The sequence below is a fragment of the Stomoxys calcitrans genome, chromosome 1 (assembly GCF_963082655.1).
Source record: "Stomoxys calcitrans chromosome 1, idStoCalc2.1, whole genome shotgun sequence".
Taxonomy (NCBI): Eukaryota; Metazoa; Arthropoda; class Insecta; order Diptera; family Muscidae; genus Stomoxys; species Stomoxys calcitrans.
In genome coordinates this window covers 209,430,038-209,442,678 of record NC_081552.1, presented here as the reverse complement: position 1 = coordinate 209,442,678, position 12,641 = coordinate 209,430,038, and the positions used below count along the sequence as shown (strand labels likewise).

Genomic DNA, 12,641 nt, shown 5'->3' with positions numbered 1-12,641 from the left:
ACATACTTCTGCATTATGACCCAAATCGGTCCACATTTGGATATAGATGCCATGTAGACGGATATCTCGATTTAAAGTCTTGGCCCCGTAAAAGGCGCATTTATAATCCGATGTCACTGAAATTTGACACAGTGACTTATGTTAGGCTCTTCGACATCAATGTCGTATATGGTTCAGATCGGTTTATTTTTAGATATAGCTACTAAAAAGACCAATATTTTGTTATACACAATTGAACAATGACTCGTACTTATTAGAATTTGGTCCAAATCGTAACATATTTCCATATAACTGCTATGGGACATAAGGTATGCAATTTTCACAGGATTTTGATGAAATGTGGCTTACATATATACCCGAGGTGATGGGTATCCAAAGTTCGGCCCGGCCGTTCTTAACGCCTTTTTACTTGTTCTTTTTGTGGAATAGATATTTCTCACACTCCTTTTCTTCCGATACGTCTCCTTGTTCTGGCTCGTTGCTACTGATTGCAGGGTTGCGACATTTTCCATGGAGTGGGCAATGGTTTGCCATTGCGCCATTATATCATCGCAGCAAGAAGTGCTTTCATCAAGCAGTTGGGTCAGTCGAGTGGATTATGCCGTTGCCATTTGTTGTGTTTGCAGCTTTTTAATGTCCAGCTTCCGTGCAGTGTCAGATCGTACTTTCCTCGCCATATTCATCGATCCACTGATCGATCGTACATCTAACACGCTTCCATCTATCACAATGTGATTAATCTAGTTTCTCGAGCTTTGATCGGTTGACAACCATGTGGCCTTGTAAATTGTTTTATGTTGGAATCTGGTGCTGCTAACTACCATTGTTTTTGCCATGGCGAAATCTATAAGCCTTAATCCATTATCGGACCTTATCTCGTGTAGGCTAAAATGTCCGACTGTTGGACCAAAGATGTCTTCCTTCCCTATCTTCGCATTATAATCTCCCAGAATGATTTTAACATCAGGGGCGGAACAGCGGTCACATTCTCTCTCCAGGCGCTTGCAGAAAATATCCTTGGTCTGCTCGTCCTTGCCTTCCATCTGGTCATGGGCGCAAATAAGAATGATTTTGAAGAATTTGGTTTTTATGCGGATTGTGTCTAACCTCTCATTCCCCGGAGTAAAGCTGGAGACAAGGTGTTTCAGTCTCCGACTAACCACAAGTTCACAGCCAAATTCATGCCTCGTGTTGTGACACTACAGTATAGAGTCAATCACGCAAATCGGTTCAGTAGATCAAAAGTTATAGCTGTTTAAAAGTTGTAGAAAAGGAAAGTACTCAACTTAGACACCCTGTATCCCAACCTGTATTAAAGATATAGACCAACTCTGCGAATTTCGCTGAAAGCCTATGTCCTCCTCTACAAATGTCTAGAACATATTTTGCCACTCAGATCAATCAGATAAAATGTTGTGGACTTATTTCCAATTATTTCGCCGTTTGGTACAGTGGGCCGTTATAGTTCTGCAAGTTTATACAACTTCTGAAATAAAGCCATCTAATAAGTTTAGCATTTTATTTAAAAGTTCCATATGATGTGATTAGCCAGTTGCTAAAACCTGTCTACATTTTCATAAAATTAAAATCAATTCAGACTCTATAGCTAGGAATGATAAGCGTTTCAGTTAAGCCTATGCCCCAATATCGCCATAATACGTACGAGTGTGTCATTTATCTATTTGATCGCAGCTATAATATCAACATCAACATTTAGTAATGCTTTTTGAGTTCCTTTTTTCATCAGAGTTTACTTTTGGAAAATCGTTTTAGACATTCCTCTTGTTCGTTGGCATCAAATGTACTCGATGACTCCTCAGGGGGACGATGTTTACAGATGAACGGCCTCATGTACCTAGCCACCTCTTTGGGGCTATTCATGTGAACATGGTGGGTGCCTTCCACTTCATAGCTCTCCATATTGGGATTTTGTTTTTTCAGAACTTCCAGCAAATCCAAGGATTCTTGATCGATGTAAATCGTGGTGGTGCCTCTAATCATTAAAATATTCAAATTCTTTTGGGGTTTGATGAAGTCGGCATTGTATTCATGTTGATCGGCAATTTCGACATAGTATTTTATTCTGGGATCTGTTGAGAAATACAGCTTGCTGGGATCTTTTGAGGATCTACTACAGTTGCGTTCAATTAAATACTTGCAGTTTTCCTTATTCACTGATTTTCTATAGCCTCGGTGAATAAGTTCTACCAATTCGTCAAAGGTATACGAGGTCGGTTCCTCATCGTATCGTTCATCCTCCAATAGCTGTTTTTCAATTGTGATTCTATAGGCCCTTAACTGAAATTCAGGAGATCGATAGGGCATCTTGACCACGTCGAGTTGTATCAATAGATCGATTCGTTCTGGAAATAGGGTGGCATATATGTAAGCTACCACCCCACCAAGAGAGTGACCCAGCAACGAAACCTTTTGCCAATTGAAAGTCTTCACAATGAGTTCTACGATATTGATGTAATCGAGTATATGATGTATTACACCTTTGGGCAATTTAGAAGATCGGCCATGACCAGGAAATTCAACACAAAATAAGCCAACGTGCCCTGGTAGATAGGGTAGTAGAGGTATCCAGGTGCCAGAATTGTCTTGCCATCCGTGCAGGGCAAGTATTGGTCGTACTTTTCGCGTTCCATACCATTGGCAAGACAAAAAACCCCATGGTACAGGAATTTGAAACTCTATGCACTGCAAGAAATGAAAAGAAAACAAGAATTATGTCATGTAATCGAACTCGTTGCCAAGCAACCGTATAGCAGAGCGTACGTGTTTTCATTTCCCTGCTCAAAGAAAAATCTATATCTCGAATAGGTGCTGCCTATTACGCAAAAATTTTAAAGCGTTTCAGAAGTAGGCTAAAAAGAGACTCCAAAAAAACTCAACAGCTGGCATCAGACCGTAGCATGTTGTCCGCCCCTGCTATAGGGTGAATGCCTTGGCACCTGTAATCGAGAGTAATGCTGCTGGCGCACATCCAATCGTCAGACGGATAAACCAGAGAGATATGTAGTTCGCCGCCAGCCTTCAAGTAACGGTAGTGTTTCCGATTCAGTTTGCAACAGTCATCGCAGTCGAATCGAGAGATGAGAATAACGGAATGACGGCGGTAGTGAGTGATGACTTTGCTAAGCTCACACGAAGACCAAGATCGCTATTCCGGTCATAATGAAGGAGACTGAGGAATTTGCACCAGCAGCGCAATTGCGCGAAAGGGCAGGTTGCCGGAAGGCATCGAACTGACATTTCAAGCACTTCCACATAAGCAGGAACGGGAGTCAGATCCCCCGAGCCGCACAATACTTCTAAAATGCTGAAAAAGAAAAAGAGCTTCCCGCTTTCAAGTCCAAGCCAGCCCTCACCCAATGAAGACTCCAGACAATGCCTTGCGGAGGGAGATAAAGTCGAAAAAGGAACGAAGGAAGCGCGCACGGCCCCTGACTCTTTATGGGGATGGCCCGTAGGCTCGAAATGGGCCCTGAATCTGAGAAAAGTCCACTGGATCTACAGGACCGCGATAAGACCATGACTTACTTGCGCCTCATTAGTTTGGTGGACTGCCATGGAGAAGAAGAGCAACATAAAGACCATACAACAGGTTCAGAGGACATGTTGTCTTGGCATAGGTGGAGCGATTAGAACTAGGCCCACTAGGGCACCGGAGACAATTCTACATATCCGACCCATTGGCTTACATATTAAGTGTGAGGCAGCCACTGCGGCTATGAGACCTAAGGTGATGTGGGAATGGATTGAGGATGGAAGCAGCTCATACCATCGCCGTATAATCGAGGCGACAATAGGAAACCTGGAAGGAAGGGAAGAGATTTCCGATCGGATAGCTGAGATGAACCTTGAAGTCGAGTGCGAGGCACTGCTGCCATCGGCCTAGTTTTGGATTGGCGGAACTCTGGTATTGCCATCAGGAGGATAATGCTAGAGGACTGAGTGGACCTGGGCTCTACATTGAAAACCCAGAGACTAGGATCCCTTTTCGACTGTCTGTCGACATAACACGGTCCTGCAGGCCGAGATTTGGTCGATCACGGAATGCGTGAAGTGGTGTGGTGTGGTGTTAACGCTCTGACGTCGAGTGTGAACAACTTTGCGGAGAGTACATTGGCCATCACGGAAATAACAACCAGGACTCTAAGGTCAACAACAGTTTAGAAGTTTAACAAGGCGATTAACGCCTTCTCTGAAAATGGCACGATCCGCATTGTTTGGGTGCCGGGCCATAGGGAAGTAACTGGAAATGAGAAAGCGGACGATTTGGGAGTGACGGCCAGAGGACTGCCGTCAATAAACTTGGTTAACCCGAAACCATTTGGGTCGACGTAGTCCGTATTAAGGGCATCAAACGCGCTTGTAACACTGTCGAACAGCGAAACGGTTAGTAGGACGACGAAAATCCGTATCGTGAGAAGACGAGGCTATTACTCAACTAAAGTAAGAAGGAGGTGTTACAGTGTTACTTTCGGTATCAATATGGGACACATAGGACTACCAGCTCAGTTATGTAAAATTGGTGCGGCAAGTGATAGTATGTGTAATGATCTTAACAGAATGAGCGCGTTGATGAGCGTCGCGTTGAAAAATGCAACTCTGCAAAGAAATGTTAAAAAAGCAACTCCCAAAAATTAAACAATTTTTAACTTTGACGACCGAAAATACTTCTTCAAGAGTGCCAACACCGAATGACTCTCGGTTTCAAGCGCCAAAGTTAAACATTTTTTAACTTTTCCACGTTGCTTTTGTGGATTTGTGTTCCACTTTTGCAACGCGACTCTCAAAACCAAAGCTCAACGGTTTTGGCCTTAAGTCATGTAAGGAGGATGATAAGACGTTGAAGCATTTCCGGCACTCAGGTGGGGACACAATAATAGACACTAAATCGCCCCTAAGTTGATTCATGTCTGTTATTGTGTAAGTAGCACGGAACTCCTGACTTAGATTTTCCTTTTTATACTCACCACCAATAGGATGGCGGGTATACCTATCTAGACATTCCGTTTGTAACACCTCGATATAATGATCTGACCCCATAAGGTATAGTAAATTCTAAGTCGATCTAGCCATGTCCGTAGGTTCGGCGGCTATCGAAAATCACGATAGCAGTCGAATGCGTAAAGTTAGCCGATGAACATTTTCCACAGATACTTCTTATTGATGTAGGTCATAAGGGATTGTAATGGGACATAATGATTCAGGTTTGAATATAGCTGCCTGTAAACCGATCTCCCGATTTGACTTCCTACAATCCGTAATTGTTGTCCGATGAAGCTGAAATTTTGCACCTAGTATTCTGTCACGACATTCAAACATCGTGTCAAGTATGGTCCGAATTGGTCTGTAACCTGATATAGGTTCCATATAAACCGATCTCCCGATTTGACTTCTTGAGCTCCTACAATCCGCAATTGCTGTCCGATGAAGCTGAAATTTTGCAAGTAGTGTTCTGTTACGTTGGTGGCCACCGTAGCGCAGAGGTTAATATGTCCATGCCTACGACTCTGAACGCCTTGGTTCGAATCCTGGCGAGACCATCAGAAAAAAAATTGTCAGCGGTGGTTTTCCCCTCCTAATGCTGGCTACATTTGTGAGGTACTATGCCTTGTAAAAACTTCTCTCCATGGAGTTGTGGCACTGCGACACGCCGTTTGGACTCGGCTATAAAAAGGAGACCCCTTATAATTGAGCTTAAACTTGAATCGAACTGCACCCATTGATATGTGAGAAGTTTGCCCATATTCTTTAGTGGAATGTGGAATATTTGCACATTTGCGATGAAAGAATTGAGGAGTACTCAAACATTGAATGGGTGCGTTGGTGGGCATAAGTGTTATTCATACCCACGATTTTACCAAAATCTGATAAAAATTGATTCATCTATGGCTTGAAGACGTCAACTCGGAAGATTGTTTTATATACTAGGGGCTATATCTTTATGGACCTGTCTATGTGTCATTTGCTGTAAATTTCCAAAGGCACAAATGTGATTCGCTTACAGCATTCCAGCTGAATTGGACAAAAAGAAATCTTAAACCTATAAATCGATCTCCCAATCGGATTTTTGGGCCTTTATAGATCCCAATAATTATCTGATTATTACTCTTGTATAAACGGAGGGTATATAAATTTCGGCCCAGCCGAACTTATCGCACATTAACTTTTGTCTTTTTAATAAAGAGAATGCATATTTTTTTAAAAAATTAGCTCAACAACGCAACTCTATTACTTTTACTCTTATCTATACTCTGCCGACAACGTCAGCCCAATATGCTGCTCTTATTGTTGGTGCTTTCATTTGCCAACAAACATTCTCCTTCAGTGAAGATAACGACCTTTATACTTTAGCTCTCACACGCTGCTTAGGGAGCAGAGTGCGAGTAGGGCTGCCATATTAATTTGGAAGAAAATCAACGCCTTTCAAGAAAAATATCGGCATTTAAAGAATGGGTCAAAAATCGGCCAAAGATTAAAATTTCTTTTAAAAATAAAACGCATAGTTTAAATGAAAACAAGTAAAAAGGCGTTAAGTTCGGCTGGGCCGAACTTTGGATACCCACCACCTCGGGTATATATGTAAATCCCCTTTCGTCACAATCCGGTGAAAATTTGATAACTTATGCACCCAAAATTCGGCACGAGCATTGAGTGGTCTAATATGTATGTCACTATTCAATTTTGTAGAAAAAAAAATAATGGTCTTTTTGGCAGATATGCAAATGCAAATTTGCCCATGAACATTCCACTGAGGAACGGGGCAAACTTCTCACAAATCAATAAGTGCTGTCCGATCCAAAATTTAAGCCCAATGATATGGGACCTCGATTTTATAGCCGAGTCGGAACGGCGTGCCGCAGTGCGACAACTCTTTTTGGAAAAGTTTTTACAAGGCTGCCATACCAAATGGTACAGTACCACCCAAATGTTGCCAGCATTAGGAGGGGATGACCAACGCTGAAAATTTTCATGATATTCTCGCCAGGATTCGAATCCAGGCGTTCAGCGTCGTAGGCAAACATGCTAACCTCTGCGCTACGGTGGCAGATATATCCAATTATAAACCGATCTGAACCATATTGAGGTCGGATATTGTGAAGCTCAGAAAAACTCATCGTTTCAAATTTCAGCGAAATCGGGTAATAAATAAAGCTTTTATCAGCAGATCGGTTTATATGGCAGCTATATCTAAATAAAGTCCGATCTGAACTATATTTAGGTCGGATGTTGGGAGGTCTTAACCTACTCAGTGTTTCAAATTTCAGCGAAATCGGGCAATAAATAAAGCTTTTATGGTCTTCATACCCTTTATCGGGAGATCGGTCTATATGGCAGCTATATCTAAATATAGTCCGATCTGAACCATATTTAGGTCGGGTGTCGGGAGGCTAAAAATAACTCACTGTTTGAAATTTCAGCGAAATCGGGTAATAAATAAAGCTTTTATGAGCTTCAGACCCTTTATCGGGAGATCGGTCTATATGGCAGCTATATCTAAGTATGAACCGATCTAATCCATATTTTGGTCAGATGTTGGGAGGCTTAAAACTGCGCACTATTCCGAATTTCAGCAAAATCGAATAAAAATTTAAGCTTTTATGGCCTTTAGACCCTTTATCGGGAGATCGGTCTATATGTCAGCTATATCTAAATAAAGTCCGATCTGAACCATATTTAGGTCCGATGTCGGAAGGCTTAAAATAATCCATTGTTTTAAATTTCAGCGAAATCGGGTAATAATTAAAGTTTTTATGGCCTACAGACCCTTTATCGGCAGATCGGTCTATATGGCAGCTATATCTAAGTATGAACCTATCTAATCCATATTTAGGTCAGATGTTGGGAGAAAACTGCGCACTATTCCGAATTTCAGCGAAATCGGATGAAAAATAAAGTTTTTATGGGCATTAGACCCTTTATCATAAAATCGGTCTATATAGCAGCTATATCCAAATGTGGTCCGATTTGGCCCATTCAAGAATTTGACCAGCGTGCATCAAAAAGAGTGATAACAACAGACGGGCGGACAGACGGACAGACACACGTCTTAGACTTTTACGACGATCCTAAATATATATACTTTGTAGGGTCGAAAATTGATATGTCGATGTGTTGCAAACGGATGACCAGATGAGGAATGACTAAATGAATAACAATAAGTAAATGGGTCATGAGAGAAGCCGTTGTACATAATTTCAGCTAAATCGGATAAGAATTGCGTCCTCTAGAGGCTCAAGAAGTCAAGACCCCAGATCGGTTTATATGACAGCTATATCATGTTATGGACCGATATGCACTGACCCATTCAGCCCATATTTGGCACGTATATTGGAGGACATAGAAAAATTCACTGGGCAACATTTCAGTCAAATCGGAGAAGAATTACACTCTCTAAAGACTCAAGAAGTATAATCGCGATATGGGTTTGTAAAGGAACCACATCAGTTAATGAATCGATTTAGACCATATTTGATACGTTTATCCCTCTAGAGGATCAAAAAGTATAATCAGGAGATCGATTTATATGGGAGCTATATCAGGTGTCCATAACGATTCAGACCATACATGGTATTTATGTTAGAAGTAATAGAATCAAGTAAGAGTGAGCTAAGTTCGTACGGGCTGAATCCTATATACCCTCCAAAATGGATAGCATTTGTCGAGCTCTTTGCGCGGTATCTCTTTTTAGGCAAACCAACAATAATAAATAAGGACGGAGGAGAAGGAGGAGGAGTTTTAACAAGTTATAGTCCAATTCGGGGCTCAAGAAGCAAAATCGGAAGATCGGTTTATATTGGAGCTGTATCAAGCTATTGATCGATTCAGACCATATTGCACACGTATGTTAAAGGCCATGCGAGAAGCTGTTGTACAAAATTTGTGCCAAATCGCTCTCTAGAGGCTCAAGAAGTCAAGATCCCAGATCAGTTTATATAGCAGCTATATCAGGTTATGTACCTATTTGCGCCATACTTGGCACAGTTGATGGATACCATAACAAAACACGTCGTGCAAAATTTCATTCCAATCGGATGAGAATTGCGCCCTCTAGAGGCTCAATAAGTTAAGCTCCAAGATCGGTTTATATGGCAGCTATATCAGGTTATAGGTTATTTGAACGATACTAGGCACACTTGTTGGATATCATAACACAACACGTTGCGCAACATTTCATTCTAATCGGATGAGAATTGCGCCCTCTAGAGGCTTAATAAGTTAAGCTCCAAGATCGGTTTATATCACAGCAATAACAGGTTACGAACCGATTTGGATCATACTTCTCACAAATCTTGGAAGTTATAACAAAACACCTGATGCGAAATTTTAGCCAAATCGGATGAGAAGTGCGCCCTCTAGAGGCTCAATAAGCTAAGATCCTATATCGGTATATATGGCACCTATACCAGGTTATGGACCGATTGGGACCATACTTCGCACAAATCTTGGAAGTTATAACAAAACACCTCATGCAAAATTTCAGCCAAATCGGATGAGAATTGCGCCCTCTAGAGGCTCAATAAGTTAATATCCAAGATCGGTTTATATCACAGCTGTAACAGGTCATGAACCGATTTGGACCATGCTTCGCACAAATCTTGGAAGTTATAACAAAACACCTCATGCAAAATTTCAGCCAAATCGGATGAGAATTGCGCCCTCTAGCGGCTCAATAAGTTAAGATCCTAGATCGGTTTATATGGCACCTATAACAGGTTATGAACCGATTTGGACCATACTTCGTACAAATCTTGGAAGTTATAACAAAACACCTCATGAAAAATTTCAGCCAAATCGGATGAGAATTGCGCCCTCTAGCTGCTCAAAAAGTTAAGATCCAAGATCGGTTTATATGACAGCTATAACAGGTTATGAACCGATTTCAATCGTACTTAGTACAGTTGTTGGAAGTGATATTGAAACACTACGTGCAAAATTGCAGTCAAATCGAACGAGAAATGCGCCCTCTAGAGGCTCAAGAAGTCAAGATTCAAGATCGGTTTATATGGCAGCTATATCAGAACAAGGACCGATTTGGTCCATTTACAATCCCAACCGACCTACACTAATAAGAAGTATTTGTGCAAAATTTGAAGCGGCTAGCTTTACTACTTCAAAATTAAGCGTGCTTTCGACAGACAGACGGACGGACATGGCTAGTTCGATTTAATATGTCACGACGATCGAGAATATATGTACTTTATGGGGTCTTAGACGCATATTGCGAGATGTTACAAACAGAATGACGAAATTAGTATACCCCCATCCTATGGTGGAGGGTATAAAAATCACTAAGCAAAGTTTCCGCCAAATTGGATATGAATTACTCATGAGAGTCATAAACTTAACATACCCATATAAATTCAATATCTGAATTCAAATATGAACCAATAAGGCACGTTTGCATCGAACCAACAAACTACGTCTACAAGTATCGGTGAAAATTTTCGAGCGGCAAGTTTTACGCGTTAGATCGTCCCATAGTGGCGGGTATAAAAACTTGTACACTGCAATCTAATGCTAAGCAGCTAGCTGCTAGCTGCTATCTGCAACATGCATGTCTGTAGTGTAGTTCTACAAGCAATAAAACCTATAGCTCTAAAATGAATCGAAACATTTAAGGTTTAATAGAAATATTGAGCTTATGTAATTGTTACATACCTCATGTGTAGGGTTTTCCATTCTTGTCTATATTTTGTTATTTTCTTACTCAAAGTATGCAAATAATTAAATTGTCACTTCTATACTCTTTATTTCGAACCATAGATGGGCACATCGAATATTTCTAGTCCACTGCTGCGACGATACTGCATCAAGTTCGTTGGGCATCTAATTGAAGAGAACAATAAATTTAGGTAATCTCTCTCTCTCTCTCTCTCTGATAAGAACTCGTTTGGTTGGTTAACAAATACAAAAAAGAGAGATAAGTTAATTCCAGTGTTGCCGCTATTGGGGATGTCTACCGAAATAAATGGTATTCGATAATAAAAATGGCATTTTTAATTGGGCGATTTTAAATGTAAAGACAACATTTTCTTCTATTATATAAAAATTAAATTGTTGCGCTTTGTTAGTTTGTTTGTCTTCCGTTCCGTTCCGTTTAGACTCAAAAACGGCTGAATCAATTTTCACGAGTAGGGTAGAGTTTGATCCTCCGGTGAAAATAGGATTCTATATTTTTAGATATACTAAATGGGGGCGGACCCTCCTCCTTGCCACCATTTTCAAAAACGCCAGATCTCGTGCAACTATCTCGCACCAATTTAAGCGAAATTTGAGAAATGGTAACCCCAAAAACACGAAATTGGTCTAAAATTTTGGGGTGAAATAACTTGGGGGGACGCCCCACCCAAAACACACCCAAACGGACATGTGTACCGATTGAGACAATATGGGTATCAAATGAATGGTATATAAGAGTAAAGTACGAACTTGGCATAAAAAGGTCACGATGAGTGTCGAGGGGGTCCCCATCCCAAAAATACCACCCAACAGGAGATTTTTGCCGCTTTGAGCAGTATGGGTATCAAATGAATGATATTTAAAAGTAGAGTACAAATCTGATATACAAATTTATAACTTGGCGTTTGAGGGACCTCCCTACCTACCCCCCAACAGCACATATTTACCGATTGGGGCATTATGAAACTCAAATGAATGATACTTGGGAGTTAAATAAGAATAAGGACCAACAACAAAAGTGTATCAATCCGGGCAACATGAGACTCATATGAAAGGTATTTGGGGTTATAAATATCAATATGGGTCTCAAATGATAGGTAATTGGGAGTTAAATGCGAATGTGGTATTAAAAATTGGGTCCAATTACGTAAGAGGCTGACCCAGGCCAAAACCGCCTTAAAAGTATGGCCCAAAATCAAAAAAGGGCCTTTCGGACTATATGGGACTCAAATGAAAGGTATTTAGGAGTAGAGTATGAATATGATTTTAAAAATTGGATCCAAGTATCTAGGCAGTCGTTCCAAAACCAAAAAATAGCACCAAAAGTACAGCCCAAATGAATATGGGACTCAAATAATAGGTAATTGGGAGTAAAATAAGAATGTTGTATTAAAAATTGGGTCCAATCGGAGTAATTTTTATTAAAAAACAGCTGAGGTAGGGTGTAATCCACACTGCCTGGAACATAGGATATTGCATGAAGGATAACACAACGTCCGTATCCGCCACATGAAAGCTCCCTTAACCTCACGACAATGGTCGCTGCAATTTGTGTAGCCACAATGTCCAAATGCATAAGATGTTGCTTTAAATTCAGTGCATCAGATGGTGTCGTCGCCAATGCGGCTGTGATGCACAAACAATTCCAGTAGCTGGAATTTTTGGAGCGCCGTCCACCACCAATTCCCTCCAGAGCGCATAGTTGAGGAGATACAGCCATTTAAAGTTTTCCAGGTAAAATTTCGATTTTTAATGGGTTTACGGTGAAATTTTAAAGTTTTAAATGGGGTCACGAATTAAAGCCCATTTTCCTCTGGGACGCATAGTTTAGGAGATACAGCCATTTTAAGTTTTCCAAGTGAAATTTCGATTTTTAATGGATTTTTAGTAAAATTTTTAATGGAGCCTCGAACTAAGGTCCATTTCCCTCTAGTACGCATAGT

General features: G+C 40.7%; 1 protein-coding gene across 1 annotated transcript; it reads right to left on the bottom strand.

Moving 5' to 3' along the window:
- Positions 1 to 1,741: 1,741 nt before the first annotated feature.
- On the bottom strand, positions 1,742 to 10,698 carry LOC106092177 (probable serine hydrolase). Its single transcript, XM_059368384.1, has 2 exons — positions 10,678 to 10,698; positions 1,742 to 2,703 (listed from the first exon to the last, which is right to left on the bottom strand). Exons 1-2 carry the CDS (start codon positions 10,696 to 10,698, stop codon positions 1,744 to 1,746), a joined length of 981 nt encoding a protein of 326 aa, XP_059224367.1. The 3' UTR covers positions 1,742 to 1,743.
- Between the last annotated feature and the right edge of the window lie 1,943 nt (positions 10,699 to 12,641).

Bases quoted from the DNA above. Each gene is read 5' to 3' on its own strand.
- LOC106092177 (XM_059368384.1), bottom strand. From the start codon at position 10,698: ATGGAAAACCCTACACATGAG. The intron at 2,704-10,677 runs GTATGTAACAAT...CATTTCTTGCAG, and splicing joins TGGAAAACCCTACACATGAG to TGCATAGAGTTTCAAATTCC.